General features: G+C 32.5%; 2 protein-coding genes across 4 annotated transcripts in view; one reads left to right on the forward strand and one right to left on the reverse strand.

Moving 5' to 3' along the window:
* On the reverse strand, positions 1-5,249 carry BckdhA (Branched chain keto acid dehydrogenase E1 subunit alpha). Of its 2 annotated transcripts, none has more exons than XM_076394544.1 (8): positions 5,229-5,249; positions 1,380-1,615; positions 1,161-1,315; positions 957-1,103; positions 744-858; positions 488-688; positions 170-433; positions 1-118 (listed from the first exon to the last, which is right to left on the reverse strand). In XM_076394544.1, exons 1-8 carry the CDS (start codon positions 5,232-5,234, stop codon positions 43-45), a joined length of 1,200 nt encoding a protein of 399 aa, XP_076250659.1. In that variant the 5' UTR covers positions 5,235-5,249; the 3' UTR covers positions 1-42. The 2 variants fall into 2 exon arrangements, with proteins under 2 accessions (XP_076250659.1, XP_076250658.1); XM_076394543.1 differs by lacking the exon at positions 5,229-5,249 and adding an exon at positions 2,084-2,274.
* The window catches only part of Ir93a (Ionotropic receptor 93a), a 24,762-nt gene continuing 7,306 nt past the window's right edge, over positions 3,721-21,176 (forward strand). The window contains exons 1-13 of one of the 2 annotated variants that reach the window (XM_076394532.1): positions 3,721-3,884; positions 3,953-4,267; positions 4,334-4,877; positions 6,896-7,099; positions 7,685-7,764; positions 7,846-8,235; positions 8,309-8,461; positions 8,518-8,613; positions 16,819-16,968; positions 17,028-17,222; positions 17,494-17,696; positions 17,745-17,912; positions 19,979-20,209. In XM_076394532.1, the coding sequence (XP_076250647.1) occupies positions 8,145-8,235; positions 8,309-8,461; positions 8,518-8,613; positions 16,819-16,968; positions 17,028-17,222; positions 17,494-17,696; positions 17,745-17,912; positions 19,979-20,209 (1,287 nt within the window). In that variant the 5' untranslated portion in view covers positions 3,721-3,884; positions 3,953-4,267; positions 4,334-4,877; ... (1 more) ...; positions 7,685-7,764; positions 7,846-8,144. Of the gene's footprint in view, positions 3,885-3,952; positions 4,268-4,333; positions 4,878-6,895; positions 7,100-7,684; positions 7,765-7,845; positions 8,236-8,308; positions 8,462-8,517; positions 8,614-16,818; positions 16,969-17,027; positions 17,223-17,493; positions 17,697-17,744; positions 17,913-19,978; positions 20,210-21,176 lie in introns of those variants that run through there. The other variant, XM_076394533.1, reaches the window with a different exon arrangement.

Genomic DNA, 21,176 nt, shown 5'->3' on the forward strand with positions numbered 1-21,176 from the left:
TATATTATGGTATCGTTTATTATCAATGACTATCTAAATATATCAACTACTAAATGAATTTAATGGGTAATGTTGCTTGTATTTTTGTAAATGCACTGCCATTTCTTGCTGTTGTTTTCTAAAAAATATATTTTTATTAACAGCCCTAAACTTTAAAAAGCAATCTTACTTTATATGTGGTGGTAGAAATTTATATACATCAGTATAGAGTTCTGACCATTTTGGTTTAAGTTTTTTCTCCCCAGCATTGAACGCGGTTAGAACTTCTTTTCTTGAGACAGTTAATAATTCCTTTTCTTTTTGCTCATTCCATAAGCCTTTGGTTTCTAAATAGAAACGGAACTTTTTGGTAGGATAATCATTTGTCCATTCTAAAACTTCTTCAGGTGATCTATAAGCTGAACTGTCATCAGATGTCGAATGATCTCCCACTCTGTTAATAAACTTAGTTTTAATGTATACAATTAACATTAAAGTATACATTTACCGATAAGTCAAGGCTTCAATTAATACTGGTTTATTTTCCTTAATTGAGTACTCTCTGGCTAGCTGAGTTGCTTTATAAACAGCTAAAACATCATTACCGTCAACCCTTATGGTATGTATGCCGTATGATGGCCCTTTACTAGCTATTCCATCTCCACGATATTGTTCCAGGACAGGCGTTGATATAGCATACCCATTATTACTATATTAATTAGATTTAATATTTAAGTAAAAACGATAGGAAAGAAAATTATTACCGACAAAAAAATATGACAGGGCATTCTAGAGTAGCTGAAAAATTAAAAGCAGCATGAGCATCTCCTTCGGATGCACTACCATCACCAAAGTAACAAATAACAATAGTTCCCGATCCTACAATATAATAATATAATTATAATTCAGTTATTTATTTTGAAAATGTATTGTTTTATTAATTATATATATAACTTATTAAGCTGAGATCAATTTACCTTTTAAAGCATAGGCCGAACCAACTGCTTGTGGCATTTGAGTAGCTAATGGACTAGAAATGGTAATGAAATTTAATTTTTTAGAACCGTAATGTACAGGCATTTGTTTTCCTTTCCCCATATCTCCAACATTTCCATAACACTGATCTGTAAGGCAGATGAGATGTGATCATGATAGTAAACCTATATTCAAAAATATCAGACCAACGAATTCTTGCAAGGTATATCCTCTGTGCAATAAGACCCCACATTCACGATATTGTCCATAAACTAAATCTTCTAATTTCAGAGCTGCCGCGCTTCCAATATGAATTGCTTCTTCCCCATAACTAGTCATATAAAACGATATTCTTCCTTGTCTAATTTATATAAAAAATAGTTTGGTATAACATAAACTAATGCATAAGTAGTGAGTAACACTACCTTTGTGATTCATATAAAATTTTATCCATAACATTCAATAATATCATGTCCTTGTACATCTTCAGCATGACATCATCAGGCAGTTTGGGATCTTCAGCTGGATCTAACACATTGCCTCTTCTATCCAACACTCGATAAACAGGTATCGGGCTATAAGAAGAGGAATCTGTGAATTGCAATTTCTCAGTCCATGAAGTTTTGGCACCAGGAAAGTTCGGTTGTGATGATGAAAATCTCTAAAAATATAACGATAACAAAATAGTGGTAATAAAATAATATTAAAACTTATATTATTAGCATTTATTATTCTTTTAATATGTAATTACTTATAGATTTTAATATTTTAAATTGTATTATCAATAAATAACTATAAAATATATTTTTTTAAAGATATATTAGAATGACATTATGATTAGTAATAGTATATTACAATTTCTGGATAAAAAACATTGCGTTATTCCATATTAAAAGGTCAGGGAACGTTTAAGGTCAGTCTAAAGGAACCACTTATATCTACCAATTTGAATTAACATTACATTATTCTAGAATGTTTTTGTTATAAACTTAAATGTGATGTAAAATAAAACTTTTCTAATCACCTCTAATAATAAAACATTGTTACATATCAAATCATGATATTAAAAAGATGTCTACACACATAAACACAATATTAATTAATATTTAAAACTTTTTATAATACTTACAGTACATAACTGATTTTTGTTTCTTAAATGTTTGCTGATACGAAATAATAAAGAAATAGATTTATTCAGAGCCATATTATTGTAGTTACTTTACTCAAAACCTCATTCAAGAGTATTTAACATTTAAAAATAATTTTTTAAATAGTTTCTGTTGCCATTGCCGACGTTTACTATAGAGTTGAAGATATGATAACAAGCCGATGTTTTGTATTTACTAGCGTTATACCGAGACTGTTCAATAAATGTTTTTATTTACCCTGATTTTTCGAATGATATTACTGGAATAACAAACCTATGTGGGATTTAAAACTTACTTGTTTACTCGTTGTCAAAAGCCATCATAATTATTGTGTAAGAAATATATCTGAATTGTTATTAAAAGTTAAACATAAATACATTACACATGAAAAAGTTTCGTCATAATTTTGATTTATCTTGTAACTAATGTAACGGTTTCATTAAGAGCTTATATCGATTGAATTGTTTGAATTTGTTTAAATACTTTTATTGACTTAAATTACGCTACAAAAATCTGTAGAGTTGCTTAGAAACACCCAGTATGAAAATGTAACTGTTTCTAAAAATTACATATTGGTCATGTTTTGGATACAATGAGAAATTACTTTCTCAATGAAAAAATGTCCGATTGGAATTAACTATTTTCTTGTCAGTGTAACACAGGTTCAAATTTTCTATTTACCTATAAAAAAAGCTTCTTATGCATGAATTACTATTAAAATATTATTATATTATTACCAATAAATCTAATTTACTAAAAAATTATCCTATACGAGGTACTTACAAATCTGTTTAATGACATGCAATATGGCCAATGGTTAGAAAGGTTTATTGGTATAAAAAAATTAAATCAATTTTTGCCAAATATACGATATTTTTTAACAATCATTAGTTTTAATAACAAAAAATTTAGATTATAAAGAAATGATGATAATGTTTGAAGAGACTTCTACTGCATGTCATTGTGGGTCTTCAACAAGGATATATTGGGTTTTCTAACCGCAATTTTATTTAAAAATTCCAATATTTTTCTTCTGACCGCTGAAAAGTTGCTTAATGAGTACATATACTAATTGTGTAGCTTTATTTAAAAATATATCACAGATATATTATAAGATTATTATTATTAATATTAATTATTATTATAAGGTTATAAGATATATTGAATAAATCATTTTTAACAACATATAGTCTATTCAAAATACCAGTGAACTCACGTCATCAATACGTCGCAAATTTTAAATTCGTTTTAGAGTCAGACAATATTTTCTTTCTCTTTATTCTTATCTTATTTCCTTCCTCTTTATTCTATTTAAAAAGGGATAGAATCGTATCTGATAAGTTCTATGCTCTAATATCTAACCGAATCAGCGTCGTCCGGTTGTCAAACGTCTGCAAAATTCTTAAAAATATTAATTATAATAACTACAGGTTATAAACCAGCAAACGTTAACGGACGCTTTGCTTGTTTTGATAAATTTCAAATCGCTGCTTATCGTCTCTAATTAGTTACTTCGAACAAGAACGAGATAATGCAGGCCCCCTCTTACCAGTAAAACTCGTTAGAGGTAAACATTTTGCTGTTAAATTACAGTATCTAATAATTTTTACAGTTTACTAAGTAAGTTTTCAAGTATTTTTAGCGTGTAGCAGTTTCAAAGAAAATTAGTATGGACAAGCATGGTCATTAAAATATCTCAAAAAATAGAAATATATAGTCATGGAATCACCGAAAAGAAACGGTCCTCATACGAAGCGGATGACGAATCAAGATCAGTTGGATGTTAGCTCGATTAGAGAACAAATATATGAAATGAATATTAACATAATTTAAAACAATTATTTCATGAGAAACTGTATGGAAAGTATTCATACATAGCTTAGAGCTATAAGATATAGTATTTGAATCATGTAGAACACCCCTTCGTACACTGTTAGGTTATATAGGATTTAAATGGTGTAAAGACAACCCACGACCTCTAATGGAACTCCCAGACATTTCTTAAAATAATACAATTTTTAAAAGTATATAATAAAATCAAGGAAGACTTATTATTTCAATCTGTGTATTTAGATAAGACATGGATATTTCAGAATTATACATTGGGTCATTCAGGGCAAGATAATAATAAAAAGTGTTAAGACAATAAAAGTTGATGGAAAAAGGTAAATGTTGGAATAACTATTGATTAGGTATTGTTAGTCATAACATTTATTAATAATTCATTGTAGATATATCGTTCTTGTTCTTCTTAGAATTGTTGAGTAGGAATGGTTTTAGTTTAGATGAACTTGATCAGACATTTTTAAGAAGAAATCGACAAATGATGAAATCATGAACAAATGTTAGAAGGATTGGAAATTAAAAGTTTAATGAATTAAAGTTTCTGAATGTGGGATTATGATTTAATGCTGATAATTTCCAAGACAGGGTGATGAGAGTGGAAACAACTAAAGATTAGCATATAAGATAAGATATAATTAATATACGATAACTGTAGGAAGTTGTATTGTAGAGTGTGAACGAGTTATGTGCACAGATTTGTGTGTAATTGTTCAAAATTAAACATGAGCATTAGGTTAGAATGTATAAGGAAAGGATGAATACTAAATGTTTTGTAGATATGGGAAATGCATTACGGAGAATTCAGTGATTAATTTTTATCAAGAATGGTGTACACAGGTAGTAATAGAAGGAACATAAAAATACAGTCATATTAAAATGATTTAACAAGGAAACACACAATCGAAAGAAACAAGAACTAAACTTAAAAAGGTACATATGCTTTCTAATGGAAGTAAAACATACTTAATGCTAATTAAACTAATATACTAACAAAAAATAATATTCACAATCTTATTCGAAACAATTCCATTACTTTTCTCTAAGAGTCAAAGTACGGACCAAAATAGACGGACCGCAAACTATTAGTATACGTTAATAATAAGGTAATTACTATAATTATAATAAATATAAGTCCTAGCTTATAATCATTCATGGATAAAGTATTCCTTCATTAAATAACATCCTATCTCAAAAATATATCCTTGAACATGAAAAAATAACCTAATTTGAATATATCCCGACTTGAAATGATCGACTGAGAGTTTAACGACTTCAACGAACCTTCATCCGCGGAACCACTCTCACGCGCCCTTTCCAGACCGCATCTCCACAGGAACTGATGTCAAACGCTCCCGTAGAAGGTGTCTACGGGACTGATGGTTTGAATTCCGATTAGATTATTTTCATTTTGTAAACGTCGATATTTACCGGGCATGCGAAAAAGGAGAATGTTACAGTACATTTATTGAAGAGTTTAAGCTTCAATAGTATTGCACGGGAGCAGAAAACACTGGTTAATTTGATGCTTATTTATTTCGATATTAAATTACACATGGTCGATTGAGGGATTGGCAGAATAATTAGGTTAAGATAAATGTAGTTCAGGAAATAGAAACGAAAAGAAAGGGAGGTAGTTGTCCTGGTCTTTTATACCCTAGAACTATTTGGTACCATACTTCGCGCATTGTCAACCGTAACTTTCGGTGTAGGTGTATATCTGTTAAAATTATATCTGTTGTGTAATCATAAAATCAATACCGTAGCAGCCAACAAAATTTACAAATAGACTAAAGATTGGAAAATTCAACTTAACAGCTCAAAATCTGTTCATGTTAATTTTGCATTGCGGCGAAATAATAAAAACCTAATTATATCACTCATTGGATGTCCGATTTCTCAAGCAGAATCAGTTAAATACCTCGGCATCCATCTTGACGGTAGATTCAATTAGAAACATCCTGTTAGACAAAAAGCAAAACACATTAGAACCAAAATAAAACAATTAAACTAACAATACAACCGATAAAACAGCGGGCATTATTTTGAGGTCTGAGAACAGGAAATATCGCTGGGGGCCAGATATGGAGAATACGGTGGACGAGGAAGCAATTCTAACCCAATTCATGGATTTTTTGCCATCGCTTTCACTCACTTGTGACACGGTGCATTGTCTTGGTGAAGTAGCACTTTCTTTTTCTTCAAATGCGGCCGTTTTTCGCCGATTTCGTCCTTCAAACGGCCCAATAACACTATGTAATAGTCGCAGTTGATGGTCCTTCCTTTTTCAAGATAGTTAATAAAAATTATTCCATGCGCATCCCAAAATACAGACGCCATAATCTTTCCAGCCGACTGTTGCGTTTTCCCACGCTTTGGAGCAAGTTCATCGTGTACAGTTCACTCGGATGACTGTCGATTGGACTTCGAAGTGAAATGATGGAGCCATGTTTCATCCATTATCACAAATCGACGCAAAAAATCGGGTTTATTACGCTTGATCTTTAAACACTGCTCCGAATCATCAACTCGTTGTTTTTGGTCAGTGAGTGTGGTAAGTGAGCTCGCACAGCACCCATTTTGCACAGAGCTTTCTCATACCTAAATATTCGTGAATGATATGATTTACACGTTCAGTTGATATCTTTAGAGTGTCTGCTATTTCATTCAATTTTAATTTAAGTTCGTTCAAAATCATTTTGTGGATTTTTAAAATGCTTTTGTCGGTAACAACCTCTTTTGAGCGTCCACTGCGTTCACCGTCTTCGGTGCTCATTTCACCACGTCTAAACTTAGCATACCAATCCTTGATGGTTGTTTTTTTCGGGGCAGTGTCCGGGGTAAGACGTATTTGATATAAAATCTGGAGCCGTATAATACGACTGAACGAATCAGCGTCTTATACAAGAGAGTCTTGATGGATGTTCTCGTCGAGCACGTGGATCTTGAAGTTCGTAGATCCGCAAGATAAGCAAATTTGTGAGGCGAAACCGTCAAGATATAGATTAAGATAATAGATAACAAGCTGAAGAAGAGAAGGTTAACTGTATTTGAAGCCAGAGCAATGGCGACCAATCCTCAGGCTTGGTGAAGAATATTCATAGCCATGCGGCATCAATAGCAGCGTATTGTCTAAGAAGTAGACACCATGCCGGGTAAGAACTATTGCCAATTCTATGATAATATTATAAGGATATCACATCATCATTATAGATGATTAACATATAGAATATCCAAAGTTGGTGTGAACATGCGTTATCTAAATTTATGACGTTAAAACGGTGCAGCAACTTTGAATTTTAGTTCAGTTTGGCTGTGACATATAACAAAATTCTAATCTAAATAAAATTATGAACCAAAAATGTTATCAAATACAATTTGTTGTAACGTTATAATATAAAACGTACATATAAAAACTACAGTTATAAGTTAGAGTTATAACCTCTTATTACTATTGTTTTCAATAATTGTTTACACGTTTGACAACCGGACTATTTTGACAGGCTGGTTCGGTTTCATCTTTGAACTTATCAGACAGCATTGTGTCTCTTTTTAACTAGAATAAAATGAAAAGGAAAATATTGCGATAGGCAATATATTAAACATTTTGATGACTCATGTTCACAGCAACTTTGGATAGACTATATATAAAGCTTAGTTCAAAATAATAATAATTTTAAGAAGTAATAACTATAATTAATAATACTTACTTAACACACTATATAACTATGATGTTACAGAATATTGACAGAGTCCTTCTAGAGAGAGCCTAATCAATAAGCACACTAAACTTATTTCAAGTTGTTATTTTGCTACATATGTAAGTTCCATTTTCTTTCAACTTAGAGCCATACATCTAGATGTTTAAACATACTTATTGTCTGATCTTTATTGTTTTCAGAGATATATTACAACCATAAAAGAATACCTTGTATTAGACCACATGAAAATGTCAGTATATTTCACATGCAATACCTCAGTTATGAAAATTTAATATGACCTTTATATAAATAAGGTTCGGTTCAGCCCTGTTTGATTACAAAACAAAACCAAGTCGGTTTATATTTAATAGAAAACACCTGCTGGTTTATTTAAAATGCATGTACTCATTTTTAAAGGGTTAGTAGGTTCAAGAATAATCTACAATTCACTGGTATATAAATAACTAAGCCGTATTAATATGGCGAACAACGTCATACGATGTTATTGAAAACACTGTTATTGTGCTTTACATTAAATTACGTTAAAAGTGAAACATTTCCTTCGCTATTAACAACAAACGCTACAATAGGTATTAAAAATTAGTACAAATTTATATTTTTTTGGGATATACAACCAATGAAACATACGTTACTTTATTTTAGCTGTAATTATAGACAAGGAATATTTAACAACGGATTATGATGATATCAAAACAAAAATAGAAAATTATTTAATTTATGCTAAAAGGGAGGTTTTGAGGCATGGTGGCGTCAATGTTCAGTATTTTGCTTGGACAGCTATTAATGTAAAAAGAGGTACAAATGAAGGTTAATATTCATATACTAAATTTTATAAGTTTATTTGCTTAAAGATTTATCTGCGATCTTAAGTATAACATCATGCGCAAATACGTGGCGTCTGTTCAAAACGGCAGAAACTGAAAATTTGTTACACATGGCTATCTCAGGTAATTATTGATCTTACTCATTATTAAATTAGATACTTAGATAAACAAATAATTTGTTTCTAATTACTATCCTATTTATGCAATTAGATTATATATTGATATTGCTAAAAATTACTCATATTTTTTTGTGTCTGCAATATTTAAAATACACGCTTTTCGTACAGAAACCTTAAACTGATTCCTTTCATTAAAGTTATTTAAAGGTTTTCTTATTTTGTTAATCTGCATAGCCTAAACATTTTTTTTTTTTTTTTTTTTATTATTACTCTTCGTGAGTCCACAATCTGCCCTATTGGCAATAAGTATTTCTTCTGTTTATATTATATATACATGGCATGTAGAAAATCACTTCATTAAGCAATCTTCTGTATAAAATATTATCTTAATTAATTAGTCTTATTCTAATGCTTATTCTAAACTCTACATATGTCCAGTAATCAGATCAGATGGTGTTAAACGTTTTAGTCTACGCACTTCACTAACACGTCGCATATTTAGCTTATTAGCGAGTACATTGGGATGCACTGACACTCTTTCGAAGTACTTCACACAAACACGTTGGATTACACTCGTTATAGGTTCTAGAGGAATATCGCGTTGTATCACTTTATTTGAAATATAGTATGGAGCATCAACAATGGCACGCAACACCTTATTTTGGAACCGTTGAATGATGGATATATTGGATTTGCTAGCGGTACCCCATAGTTGAATTCCATATGTCCAAATGGGCTTGAGTATAGACTCATACAGCAATACCTTGTTATCTAATGATAACTTGGATTTGCGCCCAATGAGCCAATACATTTGATATAATTTTAGTCCTAGTTGTTTCCGTTTAGAGAGTATGTGCTTCTTCCAGGTTAGGCGTCGATCTAAATGCATACCAAGATATTTAACATGGTCTGCTTGGGGGAGTTGGCGATGATTGATATTTACTGGTGGACATGTTCTTCTACGCAGGGTAAACGTTATATGCGTGGATTTTGATTCATTGGCTTTAATGCGCCATGTCTTCTACCATAATTGTATTTGCTCCAGGTGGGTTTGTAGGTTTATTGATGCTGTGACTGGATCTTCATGGGATGCTAAGATTGCTGTATCGTCTGCATATGTTGCCACAGTAGTTATTTTTGTGGTGGGCAGATCAGCCGTATACAGAAGATACAGTACTGGACCCAGTACACTACCTTGCGGAACTCCTGAATATATGGGATTTAATTCGGTATGTTCATCGCCTTGATTTACAATAAAATGTCTGTCAGTGAGATACGATTTTAGTAGCTGATAGTCCGGATGAGGGAGAAGTTTCTTTAGTTTAACCTGCAAGCCCGTATGCCATACTTTGTCAAAAGCCTGAGATATGTCTAGGAAAGCAGCCGAACAATATCTTTTGGCATTTAGGTCAGCGTTTATTTGGTTTACAAGTCTATGCACTTGTTCTATAGTCCCATGCTTATTGCGAAAGCCAAACTGATGTTCTGGAATAATTTTTCTTTTTTCTATTATATAGTTTAGTTTTTTTATGTATAACTTCTCGAAAACTTTCGAGATTATTGGTAATAAACTTATAGGTCGGTAGGAGGTCACATCTTCTGGTATTTTTCCTGGTTTAAGTATCATTAATATTTTAGCTACTTTCCAGATACTAAAGAAGTAATTAATTCGTAGCATAGCATTAAATATATATGTTAATAGTTTTATAGCCTTTTCTGATAGTTCTTTTAAAATTTTGCCAGTAATTAAGTCATAACCAGGAGCTTTTTTAATATTAATCTCTCTCATTATTGTATGTTTAACTTTTTTGACCGTTAATTTCTCGTGCGGTAAATCCATTTGAAATGGCGAATCTAGAAAGCTAGTAATTTTATTTTCGTCATCTTTATGTAGCTGAGACTGGAAAGGTTTAAAAACATTTTTTAAGTGTTTTGAGAAAATGTCGGCCTTCTCTTTATTGCTTCTCGCCCAATTATTTTCGCTTGTTTTAATAGGTGGGTTATGCTGCTGGGATCTCCTAAGCTTTTTTGTTGCTTTCCACAACGAATAGTCTGTAGCCTCAGTTGATGTCAAGTTTTCTAGGTATTCTTGAATGCCTTGGTTCTGTTCGATTTGGATTAGATCTCTCAGCTCTTTTATGGCCCTATTAAATTTTCTTTTATTCTCTTCAGTCCTTTGCTGTTGCCAATTTCGTCGTAACTTTCTTTTTTCTGCTATCTTTTTCTGTATTGTACATGATATATGTGTATTTTTTCTTGGAAATGTTTCAATGTTGGGAGTCGCGGAATATGCTGCCTCCTGTATATTTTTTGTAAGATTTATTGCTGCTATTTCTATTTCCATTTCAGTTTGTAACGGTAAGTTTAGAGAGATATTTTGGTCTAAGTTTTCTCTAAATGAGGGCCAGTTAGTTCTATTATTGCACAGAGAAGGGGGTTTATCTTTGATGGTAATTTTTGAAGAAATTGTTACTATTATTGGTGAATGATCAGAAGACAGGTCGAAACATGATTCTGCCTGACACTTTTTTGGATCAATATTTTTTGTAATACAGAAATCTATCGTATCTGGTTTTTTATTTCTGTCTGAAGGCCAATATGTTGGTTCACCAGTAGAGATATGTTGTAAGTTATCTATCCTTATGGCTTTGAGCAGTTCTCTACCTTTTGAGGTTATTATTCTTGAACCCCACATTAAATGTTTTGCATTATAATCTCCTCCTGCTATAAATCTATTACCTAGCGTACGGAAGAATTCTTGAAATTGTTCTGCCTTGTTGTTATGTTTGGGTGGGCAATAAATCGCAGAAATTGTTAATGGTCCATGGGCTTCCTCTATGGTTATACTGGTGGCTTGCAGGTAGTCTTTGCGGAATTTTTCTTTTTCGAAATGCTTTATATCATCTCGAATTATTATGGCTGTACCTCCATGTGCTTTATCATCAGGGTGATTTGTATGATAAAGCTTATATTTAGGAACTTTCAAATAATTTTTGTCCGTAAAGTGTGTTTCGGAAACCATCATAACGTCAATATTTTGTTCAATTACGAACATTTTTAGTTCCCTGGCATGTTGTTGGAGCCCATTGGCATTCCAGACGGCGATTTTGTAGCTATTGGTTTCAGGCATTAGGCAAGTTTGCTTACGACGGTTGTGAGTAGACCAAGCATCGTACTCATTTGATCCATTAGTTTGGCCATCATATTTTCTAATCTTGAGATGTTGCTAGTTTCAGTAGGTTGAGATATTGTCTCTCGTTTTTGTGCTGAACCATTTTCAACTATTTGGGCATAAGTTATGTCTGGTTGACTTGTTCTGGTGGGTAGTGGTAGATTGGTAGTAGTGGATTGTTTTTGTTGATGCCTTTTTTCCCTTAAGGCAGGATAGAGTTTCTGCTGTAGTTGCTTGTGAACTGCGCAACCCTTGTAGTTCGCTGGATGATTTCCGTTACAGTTGACACATTTCACTTTTTCATCGCGAACTTTACGAGTACAATCTCCTGTCTTATGTTCTCCTGCACATTTTACGCATCTATATGATTTGCGACAGTAAGTCTTTGTGTGCCCGTGCGCTTGACACCTTGTGCATTGTGGTATAATTCTTTTTATATGTGGTGGTTCGCATTTAATGATATTATTTTCCAATTTGGTGATTTCATACACCGCCTTATTGTTTCCATTAGGTTTTATGTCTATATAAAACATAGGCAGAGGTTTTTTTGTCGTGTGATGTCGTATATTGTGAATATTTACGACCTCGTGGCCTTTTTCAGCTAGTGCTACCTTGATGGTGTTAAAGTCCGTCCCGTGATGTAATCCTTTTAATACAAATTTAAATGTTCTCTCGGATTTTGGCCTGAATGTATGGTATTGGGTGTTTCTTTCATCTAATTCTTTTATAAGAACTTTAAAGTGATCCGCTTCGAACAATTGGATTTTAATTGTTTCATAGCTCACTGTTTTAATTGTGTAGTTCGTAGTAATGGTTTTTAATAAATCATGGATGTTTTTTATTATTCCTACCTTATAGACTGTTATTGGTGGTGGTTTGGGAACAACTTTTTCAGGGCTTGGTTGTATGTTCTCTTCAATTTCTTCCGACAGGTTGCTAAAACTGTTTTTTGTCTCTATCGGTTTCTGCAACCAATAGTCATTGATTCTTGTTTGTTTCCTCGCGATTTCTTCTTCTGGACTTCTAAATCGTTTTTTGTTAACGACTGTAGTCCATTCTGATGGTGGAGTTTGCGTTATTGCTGTTTGTTCTAATCTTATATCAAAGTGTGCAGGTGATTTGGTTGAATCGCTATTGTTTGCCATTTTTTAATTTTTAATATTTTATTTAATTTACTTCCAGAGGATAAAAAAAATAAAATAAATACATTGTTTATTTCACGCACTTCATTTTTCACTTACGTTATTTTAGCACTAGTTTTTTACTATAAATACTATAAATGAATTTCAAAAGGACTGTTGTAAAATAAGATGAAATTATTTTAAACACTAATAAAAATGAGATGCAGTCCTTTTGTCTGGTCACGTAAACACGTATTCACTACACTTTAGGTCCACTGAGCCTAAACATGACAATTTATGTTCATGCTCTCTATTACATTGCATGTCTAGGTCACTAAGTAGGGCCAGGCTTCTTGTGGAACGGAACTGCTTCATACGAACCAAAGTGCAATTATATTTTATTGTGAATACTAAAACACTAAGCAGATTATTCTTATAACCTTAAATAGTATTTTCATTAGAATACCTCCACAGTTGAGCACTATATATTAAAACTATATACAAAATTATGTACTATGTATTACAACTTATAGTTTATCCAATAAAACAGCTAATGTACGGCATCAAAATTTATAACGTCAGAACGCCGCAGTGCTACTGCATTCATTTTGATTTAATTTTAACTTAACGAATTTTGGTTTACAACGTTTGCTGGTTTGTAATCACCAATTATTACCACTAATGCTTTGAATAATTTTGAAGACATTTGACAACCGTGTCGACTACTACCAACACAAATCGAATTTTATAGACTGATTCTTCACTGAAAATACTTGTTCCAGTGCATCAGACAGCATTCTGTCTTTTTTTAACTATAGTACAATGAGAAGGAAAAATTTGTTCAGAACATAAAACGAATTTTACATTTCTACAAATTGCATTTGGCAGTATATTCGACATCATCTATGACGTGCATCGGTTGTTTTATTAGAAGGATTATATAGGTTTCAATATCTGTAGGTTATTTTAAAAAGACATGTTCCTTTACATAACGTTAAATAGCAACTAGAAAAAATGCAACAATCTGATTTAAGAATACTTAAAAGTTGAATAATAATAAAAGTAATAAATCACAAATACATAAATTCGAAATTAATTATAATAAGAAATAATATAATAAAGTAATAGTAATTAAAAAAAAACCGGTAGGATGGTGTAGAAGATAGGGTGTTTATACATCTCAAAACCCTGTCGATGTTTTCTCTCAAAGTAGCGTTATGGAGTAGTTGAAACCTCCACTTTATTGAATGGAATAATGTGGCTAGTATCTATCTAATTTTTAGCTAAAACTTACTGGACCCTTTGCCTATATCTCATATACCTTTTTATCCGTGCACTTATGAATAAAAATATTATCAATCACTAGTTACTGGTTTATCCATATTTTGGACAAGAGGAAGATCCTGCACCCAAAGAAAAACTTCTGTCATGCCTGCACACCATCTGTCACGACAGGCCATGTGCTATTATTCAGAACAAACTATGATAAAGCCAAGTAATCTTGAGAATAATCAGGATGGAATAGAACTAAGAAGAATATAAATTTGATTTTTGAAAATATTGTTTTAACAATTTTGAGGCATGCTTGTGAACTAGACTTTTATGCAAAAATTACTTTATTGTGCTTTTTAAAATAATAAAAATAGCATAAAGCAAATATCATAGTTCTACATAGTCTACTGGTGATTTTATGAAAGTCCCATCCATTTTTTATCACTTTTAGATAAAAAATCAAAAATTGCCTTAAAGTATAAACTTTCAAAGAAACACGCCCTCCTTCTATCCCTGTTCACCATTCCTAATCATTTGTCGATAAATTAACTTCCAGTGATTTCAATAACTGTTAAAGTATTTGACACGAGTCCTCATCAAACAGTTCCTTAATTTCTTCAACATTCTGTGTCGGAGTCCGCTTCTTGTACTGTAAATTAATATCACTTTTAAAAACACCCAAGGCTTTTTTAACACATTTTGTCAAATAAAACTCCCATATATTAGGCCAGTCCGAGAACTTAATTCTTCCTTCGTTTCGTCAAACTTATTTTTTTAATGTATTAAATGAGCCATATTACAGCCTATAGAGCATTTCAGATTTAAAAGTAGTGTTATTCCGAATCAAAGGTTAATGCGTTTTTAAAATGGATATTCCAGAAAATAATTTTTGTCATATTTTGAGCTTTAATTTCTGAAAAATATGTTCATAAAAAATTGTGTGGTGTTTATGGTGATCAATGCGATCAAAAGTGAATGCTGCTGTCAGAATTAGTTCAATAGCTCATTCTGCATTTTCGAGATTTCGATCTAAAAGATAAATCTCGCCTTGGTCAAACACTGGATTTTACATTTTGACTGACCTACATTTTATTATTATGAATAATTTATATTATAATGGACACTAAATGAATTCTATGTTTGGGTCTATTAACAGTAAAATGGACCGAGTTTCCATTTGTTTTTTTATTAATCTCCCAGAACGTTAATAATCTGCCCGTGGGCAATAAGTATTATTATATGATTTCATTTATATAATATAACCATCCTGACATGTAGAATATCACTTCAGTAACTGATCTGTTGTACAAGTTATAATATAAGACTTATTCTAAATAGTATTCCATCTTATTTAAATTATATCCTAACTTATTCAAAAAATTACTCTAACTTATTCTACAGATTGTTAAATCTCAGTCTATGTATCTATTAATTACTTCGTATAGTAAGTTTTGCGTTTGCGTAAGTTTGCGTTTGGGCACTGCATTGCCATCGCGCACATTTAACTGTATGGCGAGTGCATTGGGATGCACTAATGCATGTCTTTCAGAATACATCGCACTAACACTCCGAATAACACTCGTTACGGATTCTATGAAGATTCGCGCTGAATCATTTTGTTTGACACATGATATGGGCATCGACGATGACTCGCAATACTTTATTCTGGAACCTCTGGAGGATATCTATATTAGATTTACTAGTAGTACCCCACAGTTCAATACCATAGGTCTAAATGGGCCTAAGTATTGACTTATACAGCAAAACCTTGTTATCTAATGATAATTTAGATTTACGCCCTATCAGCCAGTACATTTGGTTTAGTTTAATCCCAAGCTGTTTGTGTTCTATCACTATATGTTTTTTCCATGTCAATCGAAATGCATTCCCAGATATTTAACGTTGTTTGCTTACGAAAGTTCATGATTATACACTTTTACTGAGGGACATGTTCTTCTACAAAGGGTTAATGTCACATTTGCTTTGATACGCCACGTTTTCAATCACAATTCGACTTTGTTAAGATGAAGTTGGAGGTTTTTTGTGGCTAATATTTGATTCCAGTATGATGTTTCCATTTGTGAATCGTTGCTGAAACGAAATAAATCCGAGGAATTTTGTATAAGCCATGGAAAAGAGTGCATCAACGCCAAGGAAGACGATGCTAACTGATTGGTTGGTCTGCAAAAAAAATTACCTTTCATTTTGCCTTCCATCCCGACAACGTTAAACCACACAAATCTGTAGTAATTGGGCAAAAATTGAAGGGATCATACCGCTTTACACCCGATTATTATAGTCCTATATGATTAGTCCGGACGATTAGTAATGGTTTGGGTATCTATAAAAGTCACTTAATGATGTAAAACTGGCTTTAAAAGAGGCTTGTAAAAAAACATTTGTTTCGCTCTTTCGGCAACGGAATTATGGTTTTACAAAAATGCCAAATAATCATCCATCAATTGATTGTTTGAGATTTATAAGAATAAAAGAAATGACTAAATATTAAATAGATTGCACCATCTTTTGTAAAACGCTATGAATTAATAACAACCTAATATAATCATATTAATTATTTTCATTAATTAAATTTTAACCAATTTACCTTAAAAACAATAATATGTTAACATCTTTATTGTCATAGAACAAGATTGTCCAAGACTACCTCATAATCATGCTATCACAATACCCATTATTGAAAAGGGACAAGAGACACCTCAACTCCTTCTGGATCTGAGAACAATGAGAATCTACCAATGGAAACAAATGACCATCATTTACGACAACACGATTTGTATGGGCTTTGTTAATTGCTGTACAAAGGCTTTTAATTTATTTATTATTAAATTGCAGCTGATGATATGATCACACGAGTGATCAGGTCATTAACAAAACAGGCAAATCGTGTTGAGGCTTCTGGAATATCCCTTATGAAGCTTTTCAAAAGCCATGGTTCCAACAAGAAAAATGATCCTAAGTATATTCAAGCAATAATTAAAGACAAATTTTCCAGTGTTAATTCAAATGCAGTTGGAAAGAATTTCTTAGGTAAATGAATGGATTGAAGACTTTGGTGAGAGGTTTGTTTTGTTTGTTTTATTATAGAAAATTTGAAGTCAAGATAGAAATACTTATTCGAACAAAAATTGTTGTTTCAGCAAAATGGGACATAAGAAAAAACAAAACTTAAGCATAAAGCATTAAATGAGTTAAGAAAAATATTCAATACGACATAGCTAACAATTGCAAATCCCTCAACATTTATTCACAATTTCAATACATTATTTCATCATTATTGAATAAAATTTTGTTTCTACAGTAATAGCAAGCTTTGAAATCGTCGAAACTGTAATGAAAACTGTTAAAGAACTGAAACTAGTTGATACACAGAAGCAATGGTTGTACCTCATTTCGGACACAGATAGCAGACTTTCTAATTTGAAAAAGTTCAAAAGGTTGCTGAAAGAGGGCGATAATGTTGCTTTTATATATAACAATACAGTTAATAGGAAAAGTTGTTTGGTGAGTAATTTGCTTTGTTTAAATCAGCATCATCATCAAATATTTTAGGGTGGTTTGGTATGTCATATCGAGGAAATACTAACAGCATTTACGAAATCTTTAGATAACGCTATTGTTGATGAATACGAATCAGCAGCTCAAGTTTCAGAGGAGGAGTGGGAGGCAATTAGGCCCACGAAACAGGAACGAAAGTCGTATTTGTTAGAACAGATGAAAGTAAATTTCACATATAATTAATATATAGATGCTTGTATGCATTCTGATCATTTTTTCACTTTAAAAAGCATATATTGAAAAAATTGGTGTAATATATATTCATTAAAATATTTTTCATACAACTTTTTCCTAGCTTTCTACCAACATAGCGATTCTGTGTCGAAAGAACAATGTTGATTTGACAGCAATCCAATCATTGATTCATTTTCGTAATACTTTAACATTTTACATCCACATACAATCCAGACCATCGATAAGTGGTAATCAGAAGACGGTATGTTTGGTGAGTATATTGGGTATAGCAGAATTCCCTATTTGACCTGCAACAGTAACAGGTCAACTGAAAAGTCAAAGCAAAATTAGTTTTTTTTATTCAACATAATTCCCGTCAAGGATCATATACTGATTATAGCAACCCTCCAAATTTTCGATACCATTTTTATAGTACGATTTGTCCACCTCTTCATTCAACGAAAATTTCTTCCCAGCGAGCATTATTTTGAGATCTGAGAACAGGAAATAGTCGCTGAGGAACAAATTTGGAGAATACGGTAGATGAAGAAGCAATTCGGAGCCCATGGATTTCTTCCCCTGCGATTCATGGATTTTTGCCATCGTTTTCACTGACTTGTGACACGGTGCATTGTATTGATGAAGCAGCACTTTCTTTTCCTTCAAATGCGACCGTTTTTTGGCGATTTCGTCCTTCAAACGCTATGTAATTGTTGCTGTTGATGGTCCTTCCTTTTTTACGGTAGTCAGTGAAAATTATTCCATGCGCATCCCAAAATACAGACGTCATAACCTTGCACGTTTTAGAGCGGGTTTATCGTGTGCAATCCACTCGGATGACTGTCGATTGGACTTCGGAGTGAAATGATGGAGCCATGTTTCATCCATTGTCACATATCGATGCAAAAACTCGGGTCCATTACGCTTGATCATATTCAAACACTGCTCCGAATAATCAACTAGTCGTTGTTTTTGGTTAAAAGTGAGCTCGCGCGGCACCCACTTTGCACAGAGCTTTCTCATACCCAAATATTCGTGAATGATATTATATACACGTTCAGTTGATATCTTTGGAGTGTCCGCTATTTCATTCAGATTCAATTTATGATCATTCAAAATCATTTTATTGATTTTTTTAATGTTTTCGTCGTTAACAACCTCTTTTGTGCTCATTTCACCACGTCTAAACTTAGCATACCTTGATGGCTAATTTTCCTGGGGGCAGTGATCGGAAACTCGGCATCAAGCCAGGTTTTTGCCCCAACTGTATTTTTTCCCTTCAAAAAGCAATATTTTATCAACACGCGAAATTCCTTTTTATCCATTTTTTTCACAATAACAAAAGTTTCTTCACTTAAAATACTATAATTCACAAACTAATGATCCACCAGCTGTCAAATTTATACACGCATCTTTTGAGTATTAGGGCTAACTAAAAAAACATATGGATTTAATTCTCATAACGCCATTTATGTGTCAGGCCGGGGACTTTTCAATTGACCTGTTATATCCTTCACAACTCTTGCAACGTGTAGCCGAATGTTGTCATGCAACAGAATAACTTTTAGTCTATTACTCAGCATTTTTACATCGGCATACATCTGTAGCAACAATTTATTCAGTTTTAGCAAGTTCCAATACATCACACCTTACTGATTCTGTTTTATTGCCCTGAATATTCCGTTTCCGTGTAGAATTTGATTCATCCACTATTAAGCCGTCTGAAAGTTCCTTGAGAGTTTGAGCTGGGATTTCATTTAATAAATATTGTAATTATTTGTCTTCGAACTTCCTAATGTTAAAAACCTAAGACTTTGAACTTTTGTTTTGAGATTTCTACCACCCCTCTCCCCCCGACCTTAAGTTAATTTTGCGGCGAAAGAGTAGGGTTTTAGTGAAAAATAATTAGGTTAGGTTGTTTCACAGTTGTTTGTGTTGATATTTCGCATTTTCACCGATAGATCTCGCTGATCAAAATACATGCAAGTATCTAATATTTATTTATTTTTCATATATATAGTATTCTATCAATAAAATTATATGTACTGTTTTAGAAATATCTAGTAGACTATGGAGTATGTGATAATTGTACAAAATGGAAATTCGAAACTGGAGAAACATGGGGTAGGGAATATTTAGAAAACAATCGTGCTGATAATTCAATTGCTGAAATATTGTCGGTCGGAACATGGAGACCTAGCGATGGACCAACGATGACTGACGAACTGTTTCCTCATGTTTCTCATGGATTTAGAGGAAAAATTTTGCCTGTCGTCTCTTTTCATGTAATTATAATCTTGGTTTTATATTAAGCAGCTTTCCTACCTTCCTGCTATGAAAAATTAACATTTCTCGTTTTCTTGTCATAAAAACTACTAACTGTTTGTAATGTAGATATCTTTAAGTATACAAAAACATAGTTTATATAAATTTAAGATGTAAGACTATGTCGTAGCACCAGAAAATTGGAACAAAATGTATGTATTGTAGGTAATTTTGTTTTGACATTTTGAATTGAATTTTGTTCACTACAATATAGATATACCACCTGAAACAAAGAACCATATTTAATTTACATTAATTTATCTGTGGAACATTTTAGAATTTTTTGAAAAATCGCAAATTCATTACAATTGCCAAAGTAATTATCTCTCAAAACGTAAAGATAATAATCAAATTAATATGAAAATCATCAAAATCAGTATCTTCTGTGATTAAATAATGGAAAATTACAATTGTACATGTACACATTGGCTAGTTATAAGTAGTTTTCTGGAAACTGGATTAATTGTTAAATATTTGTTCATAAAATCAAACTGATGTAACTCCATCATGACACTGGAACATATCTCGGCGCCTAGGAAGCACGCACATATAGCGGTTATTCCCAATAAAAGAACAAAATCATCTCTATCTGACTACAGGCCCATCAGCCTTCTCAGTGGCATTGGAAGCTTGCCGAGAGAGCAATACTCTACGCTCTCAACTCTTTCACAAGGAAAACAACATGAACCCTGAGAACACAGGTCATCATTTTCCATAAGAAGCGTTACGCACTGCACGTAACGTCACGTACCTAAGTTTCCACTTTGATCGACGGTTCTGTTAGCATTCCCAAATCCAGAAAGCAACTCATAAAGGTTCGGTGATAGCAAACCTGCTATGTTCTCTGATTTGCCCTTCTAGCAGACTTTCCATCTTCATCAAATGCTTATTTTACAAGATGTTAATACGGTCGGTACTCCAGTACGG

This window comes from Rhynchophorus ferrugineus, unplaced genomic scaffold (genome assembly GCF_030347505.1).
Source record: "Rhynchophorus ferrugineus isolate W39M unplaced genomic scaffold, kcgeb_rfMv2 rfM2, whole genome shotgun sequence".
Classification (NCBI taxonomy): Eukaryota; Metazoa; Arthropoda; class Insecta; order Coleoptera; family Curculionidae; genus Rhynchophorus; species Rhynchophorus ferrugineus.